This window comes from Poecilia mexicana, unplaced genomic scaffold (genome assembly GCF_051168715.1).
Source record: "Poecilia mexicana isolate PSO_F unplaced genomic scaffold, ASM5116871v1 scaffold_8, whole genome shotgun sequence".
Lineage (NCBI taxonomy): Eukaryota > Metazoa > Chordata > Actinopteri > Cyprinodontiformes > Poeciliidae > Poecilia > Poecilia mexicana.
Window position 1 is genome coordinate 4,425,215 of NW_028263377.1, and position 23,525 is coordinate 4,448,739.

At 39.7% G+C, this 23,525-nt stretch overlaps 2 protein-coding genes across 4 annotated transcripts; both read right to left on the bottom strand.

Moving 5' to 3' along the window:
- Window positions 1-1,150: 1,150 nt before the first annotated feature.
- Window positions 1,151-10,704, bottom strand: LOC106931822 (26S proteasome non-ATPase regulatory subunit 11A). Its single transcript, XM_088008053.1, has 13 exons — window positions 10,566-10,704; window positions 9,777-9,878; window positions 8,585-8,781; window positions 6,853-6,910; window positions 6,544-6,738; window positions 5,845-5,989; window positions 5,632-5,692; window positions 4,668-4,730; window positions 4,420-4,545; window positions 4,283-4,318; window positions 3,838-3,889; window positions 3,605-3,748; window positions 1,151-2,494 (listed from the first exon to the last, which is right to left on the bottom strand). Exons 1-12 carry the CDS (start codon window positions 10,654-10,656, stop codon window positions 3,606-3,608), a joined length of 1,269 nt encoding a protein of 422 aa, XP_087864179.1. The 5' UTR covers window positions 10,657-10,704; the 3' UTR covers window positions 1,151-2,494; window position 3,605.
- Window positions 10,705-14,893: 4,189 nt separating this feature from the next.
- On the bottom strand, window positions 14,894-17,710 carry rpain (RPA interacting protein). Of its 3 annotated transcripts, none has more exons than XM_088008055.1 (7): window positions 17,436-17,710; window positions 16,882-17,073; window positions 16,733-16,808; window positions 15,812-15,923; window positions 15,636-15,699; window positions 15,161-15,298; window positions 14,894-15,022 (listed from the first exon to the last, which is right to left on the bottom strand). In XM_088008055.1, the coding sequence occupies exons 1-7, from the start codon at window positions 17,505-17,507 to the stop codon at window positions 14,993-14,995; spliced, it is 684 nt and encodes a 227-aa protein (XP_087864181.1). In that variant the 5' UTR covers window positions 17,508-17,710; the 3' UTR covers window positions 14,894-14,992. The 3 variants fall into 3 exon arrangements, with proteins under 3 accessions (XP_087864181.1, XP_087864180.1, XP_014865652.1); XM_088008054.1 differs by having other exon boundaries at window positions 15,161-15,301; window positions 17,436-17,673; XM_015010166.2 differs by having other exon boundaries at window positions 15,161-15,301; window positions 16,733-16,805; window positions 17,436-17,651.
- Window positions 17,711-23,525: the final 5,815 nt, after the last annotated feature.

A 23,525-nucleotide genomic window follows, 5' to 3' on the forward strand; every position in this document is an offset into this window, starting at 1 on the left:
ATTTCATGAATTAATTTGAAATTAAGCTAGCAGTGTTCTTAAGGCATTTTGTCTAAGCAAAAGCTGCCATAAGGATTTGAACTTAGTTTTTCCAAATACAATATTTTGCTCACAACTACTGTATAAGCACACTTCCCATTTCTTCTATGAAGGGGAAAGCCAAAAGAATAGGCCGACTCATGGTTAAAGTTTTACGTTAGTTCTTTAAATGTGTTTTGTTGTAGCTTAACTATTTCCATGCCTAAAGAAAGTACTTTGAATTGTGTTTGAATTCAGATTTCTTCTAAAATTAAGAGTGCTTGTTATGCATTGTCAAAAATTATAGCAGTTGAAGGTTATAAATAAATGGATGTGGTGAGACTGTTTGCTAGATTGTTTTTTTTTCTTCTTGTAAGTTCAAGGTTCAACAAATGTTTTTATAGAATATTTTTCCTTTAGCTGATTCTGCTCTATTTTTAAGTCTCATTTATTGGTCTTGTACATTTTACCAACTGAAGATATTTCATAGGTCTTGCATTAGATGTTTTTCCTCCACTACATGTTTATCAATTGCCTTGTTTCCGTTTTTAATCACATCTCCCATGATTCACCATTTCATACAGTTATCATAGTTACCATGCCATTTACAACTCTGCATGTGCTAATCTGAAATTCTTCAAACATCAAGTTAAAACCCTCAACTACTAATAGCGAGTGCTTTTTTTCTTTATCAATTAAGGGACAGTGGAATACATTCAGGACTATTTAAAGACAATTTTGCCACATCATCCAACTTTGGAAATTTTTTTGTTTTTTTTTAGATTAGCTCTGCTTGAGTTATCACTAGCTGCGTTTCCATTACAAATATGCAAAAAACTCATATTCTAAACACAATTCTGAAATTGCTGTGTTTCCATTAAATAAATGCAATTAAAGTCACACGTGAATAAGTTTAATGCTATAAAAACCATGCCGCGCCGTTATCCTCCAACTACTTCCTGTCGCCTTCTTCGTGGTTTGAGCAAGTGGCAACAGTGTTGATCATGACTTGTGTGATGTGAAAAATGTGTTTCCGTTGCTAAATCAATTTCGATACAGCCAGAAAAATAACAAAAAAACACACACACCTCGTTCTACTGCCAAAACTGGTCGAAAAAGATCGTTTTCAAAATTGGTGTTTCCATTAAGCTAATTTATTTCAAAATGTTAAATTGCTCATGTATATGGTCAATGGAAACGCAGCTACTGATTCAGACTCCTGGCAAAAGAAAACAAAATAAGCAGCTTCAGAATGAGATACAGAACAAATGCAGCTAAACTAGAGATCAGTTTAAAAAAAAAACAACAGTATGTCTGCAGTATCTTAAATTGACAACTTATCCGTTTCTTTTTTTTTTATTAGCATTTATCTTTCTCTAATTCATACAAGGTGAACCAATAAGTCTTTGCAAAATTCAGTTCCCAAAAAATTTACAGCTCAATTTTCTCCAGCAAAGCCAAGTTACCCCTCAGAACCAGAAAAGTTCTTTGAGGGAGCATCCAAGCTTTTCAGAGGCAAGGTTTATTCTGTTCTTACACATTATAAAAAAAAAGAAAAAAGTAAGGGTGGGCGGAGTGGACACATCCAGCCTTGAATGAACAGAGGCGCTTGGAAATTGTATATACAAACGGGTAGTGGTAGTACATGGGGAGGGGAGGAAGTTCCGTGGTCTTGAGTGGACAGAAGAGCGGTTCCCCGTGTTTTCCACAACCCCACTATTCCATGTGAATGAGTGACAGCGGAAGAGGTGGTGGAGGGTTCGGGAGGGGGGTTCTGATGCCCTGCAGATTCAGAGATTTATCTGTTGGCCTGTAGTTGCTGTTCCACAACTATAAAAAAATGCAAACATTCAGTTTCAGCGCCGGCTGGCAAATAAAGACATACAGACAAACCAGGCGCCATTTCTCCCGCTCTCAGAACAAACTGAACATCTGTTTTGTTTTTTCTTTTTTTAGCATTGTTTATCATAGATGTATGTATATGTACTGTATATTTATCCTCTACTGTTATTTTACAAGATTCCCTGATGGCCAGCACAGACAGAAACTGGAAGGGAAAATAAAAAACAAACAAAAGAACAAAAAACAAAAGAAAAGTGAAGTTTGTCCAATTTTACATACAGTAGAAACCAGCCATGGGAGGAGAGGAGGAAAAAAAAAAACGCAGTGCTGCGATTGGTCCACTAGGAGGAGCACTGTGTGCCCTGATCAACCCCAAAGGAGGAAGAGACAGTGAGAAGAAGCAGGGAGAACAGAGGGCTGATAGAGGAGTGACCCTGTTCCATTCTTCTTCTGTGTTGTGGTGGAGGGTGGTTCGTCTTTATCTGGACAACAGGTTGGTTTGCTCACTGGGTTGAATGTTAGTAATCTCCCTGTCCCCCCTCCTCCGTCCCTTCCAGATCGAGGTGGGAGAACGAAGGAGATCTGACTGGCTCAAATCCCTTCCGACAGGAGGACAGACGTTTTCACTCTCTCTCTGAGGAGACAAAGACATGATGATTAACATCTGCGAAACTCGACCAATCAAATGCAACAACATTCTCATTGATGGCACCAGGCTGATACCTGTGTAGAGTTAAAAGCTGCAGTGGTGAAACTTTTACCAAAATGTTTTTCATAATAGCAGTATCAACTTTATTGCTGTAAGTTGTAACATTTTACAGTTATGACAGCAGGTGATGGATGTTTTGAAAGCTTTAGCGTGTCTGTTGGTAGAATCTGCAGGATTGCTAACAGGGCGGCTAACATGACTATTGAAAAAAGTTAGCAACAATTGTCAGGCTGTCAAAATAACTTTACAAAGAGCAGAATGGTAATAGTGTAAAAAGCATATTATTCAGAAAGGAGACCTAAAATTTGTAAACAAATATGGAAAGTGTTTCTTAAGCTCTTCTTTAACTATCCATATCTTCTATATTTTCACAGTTACATCCACAAGGTTTACTGTGTTTTACTGGAATTTTATGCAGTAAACATTATGAGAAAGTAGAAGGAAATGACACAAGGCTTTCGACAATTTTTCAGTTAATATTTGAAGAACAAGGCATGCATTTATATTAATGAGTTTTACAATAATTTCTGGGATTATTTATAATCCAGTAAAATTTGTTATGACATTGCAATTTAAGAGTCAGGAGGCTGTTGGAGGCTACACTAACACCGGACAAACTGTTCAATAATAAACTTTGTCACTGTTTACGTTGTCAATAAAGGGTGAGTCATTTGATTTGCATTCGGATGTCTTCAGGCTGAGTCCGATGTCTTCTTCATAATCCGTTCTACATGTTACTGCTTTTAAATATTGATTATTTAATTTCCTAGAAGCATTTTGCTGTAACTATTTTTAAACAGTTGTCAGACAATTCCTGCTCCAACATCCTGTGAAGACAGTTAAGAAGGATCAAACCGAGTCATGGTTTCATAATAGGATTGAACATTGATAAGAAGCACACACAATATATCGGCACTAAAATATCGCTATCAGTCTGGTAAGTAAACCTGGGCTGATATTAATAACCGGCGTTGATTTCCATTAACGATTGAAATAAAAACACCTTTTTAAGGGGGTGTGTAAACATGTGCTGACCTTATGTGAGTTTCTTTGCTTTGTTGTAGAGCGAGTCAACCACTTTGCTCATGTTCTGAATGGTCTCCAGAGCCGCTTCGTACGTCTTGTCCACCACCGGCTCGTCGAAAACGATCAGCACGCCTTCGCCTTGGTCCAGAATACCTGGAGAGGGAGACACAGCACGAGTGGAAACCATGAGAGAAGGTCCATCAAAGCAGAGAGAAACCCTAAACAAAGCAAAAAAGTCCTACCATGAAACTTCTGATCCAGAATCATCTGAGATAGTTTCCTCTCCACGTCTCTCTGCAACACACACAGTAGCCATTTCTCAGAAAAAAAAAAAAAAAACGGCGACGTAAAACAGAGATATAAAGGAGATCAAGGTTCCTCCAGTTGTATCATAAGCCTGGCGGGTCATCAGGCTGAGCTTTGTTTATTTTAAACAGGGTTTTTAAAGACGGATTAACCTAAGTATATGGTGGACTCGTCCCTGCACCTGTCCGTTGGTGGGGTTTTTTCTTCTAAATTATGATGCCAGCTCATTCACCTCTGAATTTTTGTAACTTATCTTTTTTTTGTTTTTTTACACAAAAATACGGTGGTGATTGTCCTGCTGCAGACCACCACTGAGCTTAGCAGGTCTTCTGGGGGAAACCCTGGGAGATGGAAAACCTAAAAACCGGCAGCAAGACTTACCTTAGGAAGCTTAATGAGCGAAGAGATGTGTGTAATCTGTTAAAAAAAGAAAACAAGCCCACAAGTTTCAACATGCTCGGCAGCAGTAAACATATCAGAAGCTGGAAAATGTCTGCCTTTGGTGGAAAAGCGTCTACCTGCACCCTGGAGAAGGGCTCGATGACGCGGATGAGGTTCTGCTCCAGCAGGTTGTCATACAGCTTGGTCAGGTGGGTGCTGATGATGGGGTCATCCCTCAGCTCCGCTTTGTACTCTGTTAGCGCCTTAAAGTCGAGCAGGAAGAACGTTGTCACAAACGAGGGGAATCGTAAAAGTTTTCACAGTGAAAGAAGACGAAGAAAAAAAAAGAACAAAAAAACAAGGAAGACGCAGCAGAGAGGCCAACCTGTTCAAAGTCTGCGAGCGACCGGTTCTTACTGGCTTGTGCCACACATTTCAGGGAGTCTGTCTGTTGGGAGGAGAGAAGGAATGAATCAAAGTATATGGAAGGAACATGATTTATACACCAAGATGAATTCAGGAAAAAAGCGAATCCAATTATGATTCACAGGAAGATGGTGGATGGGTGGAATGTCTAGTAATCTAGGCGTGTTAAATTGTTCTGCAGACATATTCATACTCTGAACATTTTTGTGTTATGTTTGTTAACTTGTTGAGATTTTGTGATGGACCAACAAAAAAACCCAGAGCTACGGGAAGCTGATTCAAATATTTACTTGTGGTTAATCGCAAAGTAATTATTGATGTTTTTTTCTTTTTTCAAATCTTCTTAATGTACCCTAACAGAATATTTTAATGTTTATAATATTTTTATAAGCAGTGGGGTGGAACAATCTACATGTGTAACACAAATGTATGCTGATTATAACTGAAGCAATACAAATCAAGACAAATATTGTACAAGAAAATCTATAAAGACACCACAATCTCTACAGAAAAAAAATAAAAAAATTGTTCTTGTGCTTATACTCCCACACACAATAACTGTATTTTACCATCATAGTGATAATTAAAGGTAACAAAGAGACTGCGTGCAATTAAAAGGAATCAAAGCACAATGACTGAAATGCAACAAAGATAAATGTAATATAGAACTAGGACTATAAAGCAGTATTAAAATAAAACTTTTTATTGGGCTGTTTTCATGTGTTGCATATGTTTGATGCAAACTTCTAAAAAACAATAAAAGCTCAGATTTTACAGAGGAAACCGGCTAACATAATCATCATAAGTCTAGACTAGACATGTAATATGATGAAATGTGAAGAAAGTCCTGGCAGTATGAATATTTTCACAAGATGTAAAGAGAACTGGGAAAACGTTTTTGTAAAAGCTGAGCCGAGTCGTACCTGTCTGCCTGCGTACCGCAGAGCAAGTTTGCCACTGATGAGGGCCTGGACGTCTTCTGGGCTACAGAAACAGAAAAAACTATTTACATTTTCTTTTACACTAAAACTTAGTCTCAATTCCTTCTGACTGCTTCACAGAAAACCATTTTTGATTTGAGTTCATGAGTTCAGTTTAAGGAGCTACATCCCCTCTGCTGTGAATGCAGCACTCACGCATTGAGCATGATTTTGCAGAGCAGCATGTATTTGAGCGCGGTGATGGCTCTGGGGCTGTCGATGGAGTCGTAGCCCTCAAAGGCCTCGTAAAAGTACGAGTACGCCGTCTTCCAGTCTTTCTCCTCTGCTGCGTGAATGATCCCTGGAAACACACACACACACACACACACACACACACACACACACACACACACACACACACACACACACACACACACACACACACACACACACACACACACACACACACACACACACACACACACCAGCTTATTGCTAGGCCTGGTAAGGTAACAAATTTGGCAAAAGGAAAAATTGTCCCAGATGTTATTGTGATAAATGATAATATTGTTATTTTGAGACCATTTTCAGCAAATATATGGATAATGGCTTAATAATGTAAGAACACATTCTCATAGACCAATTAGCTTTAAATGAACATTTAACACTGGAACTGGAAAATAAATAAAATGAATTATGAAGTCCCTGTTAACAGGACAAAAAAAAGGTCTAGTTAAAGCACCAGACTGAAGACTTTTATCATCCAGAATAGATAACAGAATATCATGCCAATGGAAATTATTGAGTTTTTTTATTATTATTTATCATGCAATAGGCAATTGATTTATTGTCACAAGCCAAGTTATTGCTTCACACAAAATCAATTAGGGCCCCTACAGGCGTTCCTCAGGGTACCTGACTGCATGTCCAGAGCTGCCTGCAGTTTGGGCGGGCAGTAGATGGCGTTGGCGGTCGTCCTGGCCGAGGTGAGGGCGGCGCGGGCTTTGGGCAGGTTGCTGAGCGCGTGGTACGTCTTGCTCTCCAGCAGCTGGACCTCCACCAGCAGCGCCTTGTCGTCCATCTTCTTCAGCTCCTGGAGCAGCTGGGAGCCTGCAGGGGGCCAACACACCAGGGGTGAAGGGTCAAGCTGCAGCTCAGACTTCATACACACTTTCTTCTCTGAGTATACAGAAGTTGATAACAGCATGCAAGATTGCCACTTACCGAGTTGTAGTGCTTCCTGGTAGCATTTTGTGTCAAAATACAGAGAGATGAGTCGAGCCTGAGGAGAGAGGAGACAGAGTTAATGTGTATCTGGGTTCTGCTGACCTCTCACCTCTAAACCTGGTGAAAACTCAGCCCTGCCTTGTGTTTAAAACCCGACAGCAGAGTGGAACTCACAGTAGGGCTGGACGACATGGCTGAAACATGAATCACCATATAAAGGATAATTATTGACTAGTTTTCTGTTTTCAATATCTGAAATAAAACCAAACTTAATGTAACCTTTACTGTTCTATCCACGGTTTTCTCTCCATGTCGCTGATTTGTTGTTTCTATGCAGTTATGAGGGACTGTGGTGAACCATGAAACTGATGCTACACAAAATACTCTACAGCTTGTTGCTAGGTAACCAAAGAGAGAGTGAGTTTGTTAATGTCAACCTCGCTTAGAGAGAAGTTGAGCAGCTAACCTCTCTCTACCTACATTTCCCAGAATGCTGTGCAATTCTGGATCGGAGTTCAATGAAATTATTGAATATCCTATCAGACGTATTCTCAATTGATATTGATCACATGTCTATATTAGTATGTATTTTTTTTGATTTATTGATCAGCCCTAATTCACTGATATAAACAGGAAGTTCATGATGAATTCAGCTACATTCTGACAACATCCTGGTGATCAAAAATCCTATTTTTGCTCAGACACTGACTGCACCATATCAGCACTACCAGGTCATGCTGACAACACTCTTCAGAGTGGACATCATTACTGAGGGAAACAGAACTTGACTACTTTCAATTAAACATATTCAGGGTTCATTCAATGGCAGACTTTCACCGGAAAACCGGAACGCTGAAGGGATTACAGTAACATGGCTCTTTAGCCGTTTTTAGCTTTTGACATGTTTGTTATGGAACATCCTGGATTTGGAAATGTAGTTAATGTAAAGCATGTGACTGTACAAGTTTTCAGTAGGCAAAATCAAAAAAGAAAAAAAAAGAAGCCACTGCACTCTCAACTGTAAGTGGTGAGGTGAAGACATATAGTTTGTTCACATAAGCGAAGTAATTGCAGTGTACCTAAAGCTCACTAGACCAAACGAGTTCCATCAAGTTCACAAGAACAAGATGAGATTTTATTTTAACTTTCAAAAAACCTCAGCAAACAAATTTGCTCAACAAAAATGCCTTTATTCTGCATTTTTATATATTTCTGCCACAAACTCAAACTGATGCGTCTCTTTTCATCTCTTCACATGTTATTGCAACTATGCATGGTTTATTGATCAACATTCCCAGTTATGCGAGTAGTGATGGTGATGTATTGGTTACCATAGCGATGCTTTCTGCCTCTTGCTGCCATTTATCATTCCTACTTTTACCTACTTTCGTTTTAATTTAGTGAGATCTTGTTACACCCCAAATAATTAAGCATGAAGCACTGCTGCCTGTAAAATAATATTCTTAACCTGGTCCTAATACTCCATCATAGAGATGATCTGAATTCAGCAATAAGTAGAAGCTGTAAAACATGCTTATCAAACAAAATGGCGGCGTTAAATGTTCCCACATCCCTCTGAACTATGGAAATCCAAGGGGATGCAGATTTTCATAAAATTAAATCTTCAAACAAAAATAAAATGTATTTATTTTCCCACCTCAACAAGACTTGGAAAGTAGCATCTGAAAAACTGAGCCAGAGCAGGACAGTGGGCCGCACTGGGACTCACCTCGAGCGCCTGTCGGAGGAACGTCCTCTTCTCAGCCTTGGCCCACTCGATGCACTCCAGACAGAGCTCCACCTCCTGACCTGTGGCTGCCTCCATGTCCAGGAACAAGTCCAGCAGAGAGCGGACCAGCCGGGCTGCTTTGGCCTTGGAGATGGAGTTGAGGAAAGGGCGCACATACTTCAGGAGGCCTCCGAGCTCTGGGAAGACGGTTGGTAAGACGAGGTTACTGTTCACAGGGTTCCTCCACAGTTTTCACATGTTCTCACTTCTTTTTCAGCAAATCTTAAAGAAATCTTATCGAGGATGGATGAAGAGTGGAGTTAGTCATCTGGTGGAATGAGTAAACTGACATACATTTGAATGGATGAATAAATATTTACATGAATGGATGGAAAAATTGATTTCAAACAGACTGACAAATGGGATAACATAACAGATGCTGTCCCATTTTAGACAATGGGATTTGAAACAAAAAAATAATTCAAAATCATTTCTCTTTCCACAGCAGGCAAAAACTAATTCTATTTTTTTATAGCCTGCAAAGTCAAAGTCAGTGTTTGTCTTTTATTTTAACGGAAGGACAACTTACAATTTTTGCTAGATATCTACCATAGAAAATCTGTTGTTATTTTAAAAGTGCTTTGTTATTTCTGTTTTTAGATTTTAGAATAAAAAAAACAAACTATTATCTCATAAAGGAAGAAAATTATGCTAGAAAATAAATCATATTTTCCAAATTGTTTAGAAATCTATTTCTAAAAAAAAAATTCAGCTGTTAATTTTAGCATTTGTAGCAAAAATTTAGTCCAATTATTCCATGGCAAAATAGAGAAACTGCTAAAACATGCATTTGTTATTATCTATTTTAAAGAAAATTTATAAATATTAGCTAAAGTTATTAAGAGCCACGTTGCAGAACCCTGATGTGGAAAGCGCCTGAAATGCTGAAGTTCTCAGAATCATGTACAAAATACTTCTACACCAATCTGACCTTTCTTTTCATGGCGTTTCATTACATTAATGAAACTAACTTTAAAAATAAAAACTGAAATCCAAACTTTTGGAGGCAAACTGTAACAAACACTTTGTGTTCTGGTTGAACTGTGGTCAACACAGCCAAACAAAGCTGTTTCCCTCCTCAGTGTGCCTGAATAAGAAAGTGTTCAGGAATACGACCCCAGGCTCCAGTTACCTGCTGCTTGTCCAGTCTTCGCCAGCAGCCCACCCAGCTCCAAGATGCTCTGCTCCTTAACACGCACCGCCTCCTCATCGCTGTCCTGGATGTCCCGTTTCACTGAAATACACACACACACACGTTTACACAGCAATTTTATAATGTGTTTGGTTTCAACATGAAGCACCAGTATGTCCGAGCGCTGGGGTTAAATTCTGTAAGGCACCAGTACAAAATGAAAGTATTCTATCCCGGACTGACTGGGATATATGGCAAAGAGCCAAGCGGCTAACAAAGCTGCGAAATACCACAGGAATCAAATTAGGCAAAAATATGCATATAGTCCACTATGAGAAAATAAACAACACATATTAGCTTGTTATAAACCAGCTAAACCTGAAAGGAACTTAGTTGTGTAATTCTACAGGGCTGACAAGGAGTGTTTATAATTTCCCTGACGGCCCTGCCATCTGACAGACTCGGGAGAAGTAGCTGCTAACAACATTAGCTGTCAGCTAACGCAACTAGCCGGCTGTCAGCGAACTTCCAGCCAAATCAATGAGACCGGCTAGCTAGCGTTAGCTTAAGCACAAAGCTAGCCGGTATCCTGCTAACCGGCTAGCCAGGCTGCTGCTGACTCACTGTCCAAACAGTACAGAAAGGGTGACGGTCTGCACTAGGCTAACTCGTGTAGCGTAGCTTTGCTGCTAACTAAACAGCGTACGGCTGATGGATAAAAGTATAGACTTTGAGTCGAATCGTTCAATGAATGTATCCCTACTGTCCGGGAGAGTCCGTTCCATTTACCTATAGAGTGCAAGATATCGATAGAAGCGTTCCGGTCAGTTCCAATAAGAGACCGAGCTCTCTGAAACTCAGCCACAGCCGCGGCTGCCATCTCTCCGCTACCAGCCTCTGCTCTCTCTGCGTGGTTGTCTTCCGGTTCGGTGGGTCACATGTTCGGTACGCTGCTGCCCCCTAAAGGCGGGTTGCAATATATGGTTGTTTGTCATGGTGAGAAGAAAACAGGTTCTTTCCAGGCCACATATACCAGGGTTCTCCAAACTTTTTGTCACGTGGGCCAAAAATGGTCAAATCCGAAGTTGTATTGTACAACCAAACCTTGAAAAAGGGTTTTGCATGTTAACCTTATAAAAAGAAAGGCATTGGGGGTTGTTCCCAGGCATTTCATTTTAAACTGGAGACAAGTGGTAGAGTTCAGGCCAAGCAGATGTGGGAAATGATGGAGATGAAATTCACATACAGGATTCTAGCATAAGCATCAGTCTTATCCAAATGAGAAGACAACCATCCTCCACATTTGCAGCATAAACTGTGTTGGCTGCAGTTTCAGAGTCTGTAATCTCACCAGTAAGGCTGTTAAACTCATCCATCTATACCTACATAGTAATCCTGTATGCACCAAACGCTCTTCAGTTCTATCTCCTTCTGGACTTTAAAGTTAATCCTGTTAGATTTTTCTAGATTCCTAAACTTGACACAAAGATACTAACTTTGTTGATAAGTTTTAAAACGCTGGATTAGTGGTTCTGCGATAGACTGGCAACCTGTCCAGGGTGTACCTCGCCTCTCGCCCAAAATCTCTTGCTGGAGATAGGCACCAGCACTCGTCCCAACCTCACTAGGGACAAAAGTGTAAGAAAATGGATGGTTGGATGGACGGGTTAGTGGTCCAAGAGAGGGGTTAAATATTAGGCTAATCTCTCTCCATTCAAAATATTATAATCCTTAAAGCCTTTATAAAACATAACTTAGAAAAAAACATGTTTTTACGCATTTTTTGAAACCACTATGTTGTGACAGTATGTTTTGAGACAGATGATCTGTGAAAAAAATGTAACTCTTCTGCTTCTTCCAGTGCTGACTAGAAACAACCGATACGAGTCAGGAGGCGGGTTTTAATGCTGTTAATCAGGCGGTGTATGAGTCACTCATCCTCCTCTTTCCCAGCTCCTGCTAAAGCTCCTTCCTCCTAGCAGTTAGCATGGCCACCGACAACGGCAGATAAACAGGCAAGTTGTTTCTCGAACAATTTACCTGACATTTAACAGCGAGTACACGATCTTGATTGACAGCGCTAAGACCTTCCTCCTGGTTCTGATTGGTTGTTTTTGGTCGCTGCATTTTTTCCCCATACGACCACAGCGACTCAGGGAGGAAGGAGATTCACAGATAATGTCTCATATTAAACTGTCATGACACGGTGACAGTTTTTACACAAAAGTAAAATAAAAAAAACATTGTTATAACAGTTATACTCAGTAGATTTAATAGGTAATTTGTAGTTACCATTCTCACTGGATAATAAAGCACATCAGGAACCACTTGGAGTGAATTTCTTTTCATGTGATCTTGTAATTTGCAATCTTTCACCCTACCTCACTTTAAGTTGTTTATTGTAAAGGTAATAAAATATGGAGATCCTCAAGGAGAATGAATACATTTGCAAGGTATGGTAGATAAATGAGTCAAAGCCTTGTGGGTGTCCAAAGAAGAACTGTTGTCCATGGTCCCCAACTGCAATTTCAAGAATGAGATTTGGCCCCAAAAGCAAAGATGCTTGAGAAAAATAGTCATTTTTTAATTAGGACAAGAATGTTCAAACAGGATGTATTTTTTAAATGAGGCAAACATGAAAAAAAAATCCTTTTAAGTTTTTGCCTTTGCATTGATCTATATGCTTGGTTGCTTGCTTAGTTTGTTGTTGAGCAGGCATAAAATGACAAATTTCTTTAAAGTGTTGTTTTTAAAAATCAAAATCAAAAGTTAGTTTTTGGCCAGGAAGTATTGCTGACATGATGATTTTGCGTTACGTGACAAAAAGTTTGAACGCTCCTCCCTTAAACATACAAGACAGCAGTGTTGTGTTCAAGACCACCTAACCCGAGACCAAGACAAGACCAAGACCAGAGTGTATCGAGACCGAGACAAGACCAAGACTTTTGGGGTCCGAGACAAAGTCAAGACCAAGACCGAGGGGAGTCGAGACCGAGTCAAGACCAAGACCAGCGGCCCGCGCTACATGACACAATAAAATGTAAAATATGATCGAAATTGCTTCTCAAAATAATCTGAAAGATCCATATTACCATAAAACACCTAGATATTAAATACTTAATACATTTTACCAATATTAAATATTCCATTTATGTGCTAAAAAGTGTGATGGTCTCGTGCCATCCCTAAAAACATAACGCCCTGGGCATTTGCCCATATTGCTCATATAAGAAACCACCACTGTCTGCACCATTAAACATAGCAATTGAGGCAATGCCCTGACGGTAAATAACGCTCAACCATGAACACTGACCAAGGAGCAACAAGCAAGAAGTAACCAAACAGAAGGCGCTCATCGTAACTGTTCTCACTCTCTATCCCAGTACATGAAGCCAGGCAGTCTGACACCATGGCAGACATTATAGCTGCCACTTTGAACAAAAACAATCAAAGAGCAATGTGCATGCTCTGCGTGCTCTTTCGTTCTTGTGTTTTAGTTATTTATTAATTTAAATATTAACGTACATAATAAAAGAAAATAATGATGCAGTGTACACAGAGCATTATAAGAACAAAGAACGGGTGTTCTGGCAGATCAGCATACGTTGTCAGATAGTCGTACGCTTAGCTCAGATATGCATACGCTGTCATTACCATATGATTTTATTTAATCAGCAACATAGAATCATGACGTAGATCATTATTAACAGTTATTAACAGTTGTATGGCATCCAGCTGCAGCCAGACCTGCTTTAAACACACTTTGAAACCACGACAACGCATGTATATCCATGTAGTTATCACATTATGTCATATTAGAAACAATTTAATTACTTATTTTCGTCATAACGTGTTGCGTATACTGACAACTACACTGACGGTCGGACTTAATGCGCATGCGCTGGCATGGTACTCACTGCATGTATGCTATTCTGACAGCGTATGGCTATCTGATAGAACACCGGCTATATCTGTCAGACACGTCATTACCATAAGATTTTATTTAATCAACAACATAGAATCATGACGTAGATCGTCATACACTTTGTTATTAACAGTTGTATGGCATCCTGACTTAGCGGTTAAGTGAGTTTTACACGGGCGTGTGTTGTAGCTGACTCCAGCTGCAGCCAGACCTGCTTTAAATACACTTTGAAACCATGACAACACATGTATATCTATATAGTTATCATTGAAAACAATTTAATGACTTATGTTCATCATAACTTGCTGCGTATGGTGAACTGACAACTCCTCTGACGGTCAGATTTCTTAATGCTTAATGCATGTATGCTAACTTGACAGCGTATGGCTATCTGATAGAACAACGGCTCTCAGTGAGTGACACTCCAGTCCTATCTAATAAGTAAAGAGCAGTGGAGAAGAATCGACTGTTTCTGAATGTCACCTCACTATATTGCAGACTTTTGGACATAGCGTTGTCCCATATATGCGACAAGTCAGTCAACACCTCCGCACAATAATTCAGCACAGTGAGTGATAACATTTTTCATCACAATGCTTATGTGTCTCTGTACAGCTAGCTTTGCTAACATCACGTCAACGGAGCTTACCTTCTTTGAGCTACTTTTCTAAGTGACGAAAAAAGTTAGACGTTGTCCCCACCGTCTGTGAAAGCGAAGCGCTGCTGAGTTAGCTGTGGCCATCGGATTTCTTACTATTTATGCAGCGCTATTATATTACTGACGATTAGACAAACATTTTCTGCCGCTGAGAGGAAACCACTGCGTGTCCTGGAGCGCCGCGCGCTAGTGAAAGGTGGGGAGGGGAGGGGGAGGGAGAGTGAAAGGTGGGGAGGGGAGGGGGGAGTAACAGAAACACGTGGTTGCTTGGATTTTAATCGGTGCGTTTTGCATCCACTGAAAACAAAGATGTTAACAAAGTGGACAGAATGCTGTACGTTTAGTGATATTTTCACAGTTGCGGTCTTGACTGGTCTTGAAATAAAATGCCGAGTCCTCAGCGCCCGAGACCGAGACAAGACCGAGACCAAATGCGGTCGAGTCCGAGACGAGACCGAGACCATCAAAAAATGGTCTTAAGACCGGTCTTAAGACCAAGACCAACTTCGAGTACCACAACACTGCAAGACAGTATAGTTTTATATAGAATTTCTTTATTTCACAAAACATTTACAGAGAAGTAAAAGGAACTGAAAATTAAATTTCATATGTGCATTCCTGACAGCAGCGCCGCTACAAGACGATAGACAGGTAGTCACAAGCCTGGAAGCAGAGAGAAAATATCCTATTAATATTTGAAATGAACACCAAATGTATGCATGAAGCTTCTACAAACGTCCCCTCGCTCGATCCAATAGAAACAGAAATGCTAACATAGCATGAGCTCCAAAATAAGCTCACCTGGCAGCTGATCATCAGGGAGGCGTGGCTGTCTGTGTTGGGAGTTACAGAGAAAACAGGGCTGTGCAGACAGTCCTCCATGTGCTCTGACAGCCTGGCCTCCAGGAGGCGCAGCAGGACATCTGAACTGATGTTCCTCTTCTATGCAGAATAGGAAAATGAGAGAAGTGGAGTCCCTATACATCACATCCCACATAGTGTTTAATTCTACAAAATTTATTAAACAGACGGGGACGAAGGTTTTCAACTGGGACCGAAATGTCTTTGATTAGTTTAAGATTTTGTAATTTATTTTTATGTGCTTTTTCCCACTTTTTGATAAGGGCATAAACTTAAGCTTTAAAATTTGCAAAACAATGGCTACAGTATGTTGATGCCAAACATTTAGTCCACAATCACACAACGCTAAATTGCCATGACAACCACAGATTTGAAAAAAAAAATTTATAAAAAAATATAACTATGTGACACAAACCTTAGTGTTGATGTAAAGTCCACAAGGACAGGAGATGAAATAGCTGTTGATGCTCAAGTTGTTCCTGCAAGACGAACAAACATGCCAACAATCATCTTTGCTTCAGTGAAAAACAAAGAAATGCTAAAATATAACTTTCTCTGGTTGCCTTCATAGTGCTGAATATTCACACTTACATCTGACATATTGGGCAAATGATATGCATCTCATCCATTCCCTCCACCACAGAGGAGATGTACTGCTGTTCGAACTGCAGGTTCCTCTCATACTCGTCGATTATAGACATCTCTGCAGCAGAAAGAAAAGAACGAAGACACACAAATCTGATCAGGTTCACACACTGCAAAGTACCAATCTTTGTATAATAACTGGTGAAAGTCAATTTTTTCCAGATAAAAATCCAAAGTGTGATTCATATTTCTATTTAACCTGCTTTACCCCATCAAATCCCCTACTCCAGCATCTCTTTGCTCGGCTTTCTAACTGTACGGCCAGACAGACATTTAAAGAGGAGCTGCAAAAGCAAATGAGGTGGATTAGCAAGTGATGGCGTCATCTTGTTACTATGGAACATCTTCACCACCAGCTGGACAGTGAGCCGTTAGCATGTCATGAGACCAATTAGTTACAAGACCCGGGGTTCTTGGACCTTCAGCAAAGGCTCTTAGTAAGTAATAAAGTTAGTGTTCCAGTTTCTTATGGAATAATTGCATTTAATTTCCACATGAGAACACTAAAGTACCAGTAATGTGTTTTTAAGTCTTTTTTTTCCCTTGTCAAAGTACTGCTAATCCACCTTTACTTTTGCCACTCCTCTTTCAGACTCTCTGGTGGCATAGTTGGATCCCTTTTTATGTTTTCTTTATTTTAAAACCTAACATTAAGAATACAATGGTGGTTCTTTGAAAATTACAGCAAATTTCCTAAAGTGCAAATCAAAAATTTTATGCTGCCCTTTCAATAGGTCAGCTAACACGACTTTTCAAAAACACTTGGATGACTTGGTGACAAATTAAAAATTTTCTTCGGGATCAATAAGGTGTTTCTAAATTGAATTTACTCTGATCCCCCTGAATAAAACACAGTGCACTGATCACCTTGAGACATGAGCTCCTGGTGGATTTCCTCCAGCACCGCCAGTTCATCATACTCCTTCATAACACTGAACATCTGCTAGAAAGTAAAGACGTCAGCACATCTGTAGGCGTTGTTAGAGACGGGTCTGTTGTCTGCGGCGGAGCCCCACCTGTGCCACGCCGTGAGGGCCCCAGAGTGAGGGCAGCCTCTGGTCATCAGACTGCAGGGCGCTCCATTCCTCTTCCATCACCTCCTGGACGATGATGGACGGGCCGGAGCTGCTCCGCGTCTGCTCGTCGCCCATCTGCCGGTATCTGTCCAGCAGCCTGGTGCGGCTGTTCTTCAGCCGGTCTACACACCGCTTTAGAAAAAAATACAACAGAAACAAAAGCAAAACCATTTAAAAACATCATGACAACATGCTAACAGAAGCTAGTGTTAAAAACAGAACGTCAACATGCTAACAGACGCTAGTGTTAAAAACAGAATGTCAACATGCTAACAGAAGCTAGTGTTAAAAACAGAACGTCAACATGCTAACAGAAGCTAGTGTTAAAAACAGAACGTCAACATGCTAACAGAAGCTAGTGTTAAAAACAGAACGTCAACATGCTAACAGAAGCTAGTGTTAAAAACAGAATGACAACATGCTAACAGAAGCTAGTGTTAAAAACAGAATGACAACATGCTAACAGAAGCTAGTGTTAACGTTTTCCAGCGAACCTTCCGGTAAGTTTCCTTCCATGGCGGAGTGGTTCCTTTGTAAAGCGAGCGGTGTCGGTCCAAAGCGTCCATGAACAGCCTTATAACAGGACACACAGTTACATTTTAAGGACGGGGAGACTTCTGAAACACAAGATTTCAGTTATTTAACCTCCTGTCCCGGAAGTCGACCTGCAACACCGAGAAAGACGTGATGGAATATGTAGTTCTTTTCTTTCTTTTTTTTTTTTTTTTACCCAGAACTTTATTTAATGTTGAAAACGATACAATTTCAAGTTTAAACAAAGAAAGGTAAAATAAGATGAAGGATTAAGGAAAAAATAATATATAAATAAATAAAGATAATTAAGTTTATTAAGTCCATGCAGTTCTCATATAAGCATGCTGCTGTTGGTTTTCCATGAGTTTAAGGTCCGCCTAACATTTTGAAGAGATTCACAGCAGTTTCAAGAATAGTTAAAAAAAGGCCAACAAAATAGAAAACGATTAATTTACTTTACTCAGTCTGAAGCCATTTTTATGTTTTAAATCTTTAGTTATACAGATTTTTATAAAAGCTGTATTTCCTGTTGAGTGGGTAAAGCTAAAAAAGAGAGGAAAAGAAAAATCACAATAAATAATTTTTGGGATTTTTATTTAATGAATTTTGTGGCATGCCTGTAAGTTAAACTTTCTCAGTTTTGCCCTTTAGGACAAAAAGTTTGGACACCATTGGTCCAAATCTAAGGAATCTATTGTTGTGTATGAAAAGTTTCCATAAAATGATAAAGGAGTTTATTATCAGATCAAGGGTGAATAAACGGACATGAAGGTTACTTGAACATTCCCCATATAGCCAAATATAAGGAAAACGTTCCACTTTGATAGAAAACATTCCTTTAAAACTGCAGTGTGTAACTTTTATAAAAAAGAAAATATGTTTTGTACATTTTTATTAAAACTGTCACCATGTTGTGATAGTAAAATATGAGACAGCTAATCTGTGAAAAAATATTAAGCTCCTCTATTTCCTCCTCCCTGTCCTCCTACTGCCATCTGCAGAAATACAACACTCAGTCAGAAATAACAATCAGGGCCAGGGGGAGGGTAGGGAGTTTAAGCAAAGTGAACGGATTTCTATCAGATAATTCCAGAACATCAGTGTTTGCCTGCTTTAGAATTCCAGAACTAATTGGAATATATTTGGGGTCATTGTTCTGGTGGAACAGTCAGTTTAAGAAATTGGATGTGTCCATTGGTCATCAGCCTTGTGCAATGCACCAGTAATTTTACATGGTGTAATTTTATAGCATAATCAAGTAACTGTTACCTTCAGTTATATAAATGCTATACATATCATATATGATATACAGCAGTTTCAAAAATTGTAAGACTTTAATGTTTTACTATTAAAGAAATTTGACTTCGTAATTTGTAACACCTCTGTCTCTTTAAAACCTCATGATCTTTCTGAAACTCAGCCAACAGGCAGAACGTGAAGTACCGGGAGGAAGCGAGAGGAACCAGCAAGGAGTAACTGAGAATACATTGTGAACTGAGGAGCTTGATTAGTGAACAAGGAACAGATGGCTGAGCAGAAGGCTATGAGTATGAGAGGCCCCATGGGCCAAAACTTACAAACTCTCTTACATTCACAGTCAAACTCTCTTACACGTACTATCGTACGGAAGTTCAGTTTCTGATTGGACCCCAGGCAGGAGCAGTCGGGTTTGCACGGACAGAAAAATAGTTGAGTGGCAGCGACTCACAGAGGCAACTAATATTTTAAATGACATTGTTAGCGCTCCTACAGTAATGTCAGCATTATCAGAAGTATTTAGAAGCCGACAGCCAGCATCTGTCAGTGGGATAAAGCTAGTCGTCTCTTCGGAAATGGCAGTAAAGCCAGCTTGCACTCTGTTTTAATGTGCGCGACAGCACAAGGTATGGCGCTCTTTTTTCAAAATAAAAGCGGACCTCCGGTTTATGTTTGATTCATGTTTCTCTCCTGCGGCTTTAAAAATGTAAAACTTTGTGTTAATTGATTTGCTAAAGGAAATCATGTATCTGAAAATAAATTAAAACATATTATGTGGGCAAAAAAATTCTGTAAACCACATATGTACTACCTCAATCAAAATTGCTGACATTTGACATGCAAAAAAAAAATCTTTCAGATTACATAAACAATACCTTACCAGGAACTTCTCTTGCTTCAGGATGACACAGGGACAACTATAAGACCAATTTTAACTGAGGTTGCACATATGTGCTTTACAGGATTTTTTTGCCCACACACAATATATATATATATATATATATATATATATATATATATATATATATATATATATATATATATATATATATATTTTTTTTTTTTTTTTCAGATACATAATGTCGTTTTGCAAATTAACACAAAGCTTTAGCCTGTTATAACCGCCAGAGAGAAACTTGATGTGTAAAACTGAAATTTTAAGTTAACTTCTGTTGCAATCAAACTCTGTAAGAGAGTTTGTAAGTTTTGGCCCATGGGGCCTCTCTCTCTATATATATATTAGACAGGTTGCCAGTCCATTGCAGGGCAACACAGACAAACAACCATGCACACACACTTTAGAGACCAATTAATCTGACAGTCATGTTTTTGGACTGTGGGAGGAAGCTGGAGTACCTGGAGAGAACCCTCCATGCACAGGGAGAACATGCAAACTCTGGGAATTGAACCCAGAACCTTCTTGCTGCAAGGCAACAGAGTTACCAACTGCTCCACTGTGCTGCCCCACAAACTGGATAACTAGGAAAATGAATCTAAAACAAATAACTAGACATAAGGAACATAACACAGCTAAAGCAACTAAGGTAAAACAGAAACAAGGCTGATCTAATCAAAGAGACTAAGGAACATAGATTGATAATGACACTAGAATCAAACACCAAAACAAGTCAGGACCTGACACCCAGACGTTTAGAAAAAGAGACAAAACACCAAAAGTTAATCCTGACCTTTAACTTTAGTATATCTGGTTAATTCAAGTGAATGCCTGACGTGGCATTTTTTGTTTTGTATATTATATTTGTATTAGTTAGTTCCATTTATTTATTTTTATTTCAGTTATGCTGCTAGAGGCTTAAACTGCTGGAGGACAAGCTATCCACTTTTCCTACTTTCTCTACTTCTTTATTTGCTGTAGAGGAAAGTATTTTTATGTTTTCTTTGTGTGTGTTTTTTCCCCTCTATAGAAGCTTAACCTGGTCTGAAGTTCTGTTAGCCTGTCATCAGGGAGTCGTTCTCCCTCTTCCACTGGCTTCTTGCTTTGCATGAGCATAGAAAGTCCTCCTTTCAGTCCTTTTGTCTCTTTTTGTGTCTCTGCTTTGTCATTGATTCCTAAATTTAACAAATCAAAAAAAAAAAACAAAAAAAAAATAGAATAAAATAATGTATATCACTGGTCAACAGTCAAAACATTGTTTGGGGTTTTTCCACCGTTGTAGGGTCCTTTTGAACAGCTGAATCCAAAAATCAAACTGGTTTTGTTAAATCAAGTCAACTTTCTGAACTATGGAGCAACATGAGCATCAAAATGCATGACTTGTTCTCACATCTGGGTTGGTTTCCTGAGAATCTGGATCAGTGAGTGATGAGCAGGAGGAGAGATTCCATCAGGACAGAAAGGAGGTAATGTTTAATTCACATGTACTTATCAGTGTTTATTATTCAATTTATAGAAATCCAAGTTTGTAACATTTAATTTATACACCATGTTAGAAATCAATTTTTTTCTCCTAAAACCTTTCTATGGATGAGAAATATTAACAGAAATGAACTGATAAAGTCACAAAAATGTCATCGATTTAATCAGAAGATCAGATTTCTTTAAATCAAATTAGACTAAAAACCTGACCTGATTGAGAAAAATGGACATCAATTTTGGATTCAACAAAATAGTCCTAATTCAGCTGAAAAAAAAAATGTATATATGTATATATATATATATATATATATATATATATATATATATATATATATATATATATATAAACCCAGTGTAATGTCTGTTTTTTTACGGTGAAATGAGGGAGTAAGTCGATACAATTCCCCGGATGAGGCTGTATAGATATCCTGTTGGGTTTCGACACCCACACGGTGTTCCGTGGGTCTGATTCATAAAAACCTGTCAGCAGCTGCCCCCCTCCCGCCCCCCGCCTCCAGCCTCCCCCACCCGCCTCGGCGTAGCAGCAGCCGCCGCAGTTTCAGTACCGCGGACAGCGAAGCTCCCAATAGGCCCCGGCGGCCAGCGGCGGGCCAATGGCTGCAGCGGCGCGGGTGAACACTGAACACCAGCAGCAGCATCAACAGCAGCTGCATCCCGGCAGCAGCCAATCGGAGGCCGCCGCTTCTCCTCCCACATCCAACCCGAATAACTGCAGATGCCCGCATCCAAGCAACGATTCTCTCTCTCTCTCTCTCTGGCAGCTTTACAGAGAGAATATCTGCCATCTATTTTTGGATTTCATCTATCCCCCCCCCCCCCCACACACACACACACACACTCTCTCTCCTCTTCTTCCCCGTTTTCAGCTTTTGTGTCAGTTTAGGGATCAGAACCTGTTGTCTCTCCGTTCTGTCTGAAGGTCCGTCCGAGCTGTGAGCAACAGCCTCGACCGACCAAAGTAATCTCTTCTTAATGGAAGACACCTTCTCTCGCGCTCTGAAGCGCTTTTTCGCATCTATCCTGGGCCCGTGTTCCCATCGACGAAGGAGGGGCCCCCAGTGAGCGAGGCAAAGGCGGGCGACCAGAGAGACCACCGGCTGGGGGGAGAGAGAGACGCGCGTCAGGCTCTGTTTATGTAGGCTACCATCCGGGACGGAAGCCGTTTTGAGCCGCTGCTGGTGGATGCCGATGGTGTGCAGATTTTTTTTTTTCTTCTTTCAATCTGAAAGCGCCGATCCGTCGAGAAGGAACACATGGATCCCACAGGAGAGAGGATTAATTAGAAGGTAGGAAAACACAGAAAGGACAGAGGCATGTTTCTTTTCTTTTCCTTTTTTTCTTTTTAAATGAAAGGCAGTCCAACAAAAACGCTAATAAAATGTACATTTTGCTTCAGCGTAACCCCTCTGCAATCATTCTGTTTGATTCATTCAAACAAAACCCTGAAGATAAATCAGCATGTTTCTGTTCATTATCTGTTTTTCTCGGATGGGTTGAGGCGGGCAGGCGCAGCGGCTGCTGATGTCTGCTGGTGGGGGTGGATTCAAGGCTTCCATTTTGAAGCTAAGATGGATGCCTGCGCACATTTCTTTTTACTGTCTCTGCATGTGGCCTTTTCTCGCTCCTTATATAACGCCGATGATCACCAGCTGCCTGTGCCATGACAACGAAAAGAGCAATATGCCTCCAACCTGCAGGGCGGGCATGCTTAACGTGACCTTGTGCCGCGAAATGGTGCACTTTCACCATTTGTCACCACAACACCTACAGGCCTGCACTGATTGCACAACACGTTTATTTTACAGTATGTGGTTTAAAAGTCAAATGGTGCACCACAATGTTAATGTTGAATACAGATATTAACTGTTCTTAATAAATAGCTACAAATAATTTTCTGCAGTTACTTTTATATGCAAAAGTATTTATACGTCTTCAAATTTGTCCACATTTTGTCACAAACCATAAACTCTGATGTATTTTATTGGCATTTAATGTGACAGGAACACGATGCTGGAAGAAAAGTTCTACATGGTCTTCAAACCTTTTCAGAAATTCTTAGAAATCTTAAAAGTGTGGCACACGTTTGTATTCCGTCATTGGTTTGTTAAATGACCTGTTGGCATCATAATTACAGTAGCAACTATGATATGTAAGATAACTGATTTGTCTCTCATTGGAAAATTTGGTCTTAGAAGACAGGAGACAATGCTGCATAGCAACAAGGACCGAAACAAAGAAGCACAGTGGTGCACAATGTTAATATGCAAGAGAAAAACTTACCTATTTCAAATGGAGATACTTTGTTTCCCTTTTGATGATAGCTGTTTAGCGCTACACTAACAGATGGCTTCAGGTATTCAGCTACTTGTTTGATGGGTGAAAAGTAGTTGACAGA

Coding starts and splice junctions, on each gene's coding strand:
- LOC106931822 (XM_088008053.1), bottom strand. CDS start 10,656: ATGGCAGCCGCGGCTGTGGCTGAGTTTCAGAGAGCTCGGTCTCTTATT. Junction 5,990..6,543: donor AGCTCTGGACATGCAGTCAG/GTACCCTGAGGA, acceptor GTGTGTTTCCAG/GGATCATTCACGCAGCAGAG. Junction 4,319..4,419: donor AGCCCTTCTCCAGGGTGCAG/GTAGACGCTTTT, acceptor TTTTTTTAACAG/ATTACACACATCTCTTCGCT.
- rpain (XM_088008054.1), bottom strand. CDS start 17,507: ATGGACGCTTTGGACCGACACCGCTCGCTTTACAAAGGAACCACTCCG. Junction 16,809..16,881: donor GCCCTCACGGCGTGGCACAG/GTGGGGCTCCGC, acceptor TTTACTTTCTAG/CAGATGTTCAGTGTTATGAA. Junction 15,023..15,160: donor CCCTGATGATCAGCTGCCAG/GTGAGCTTATTT, acceptor CTCTGCTTCCAG/GCTTGTGACTACCTGTCTAT.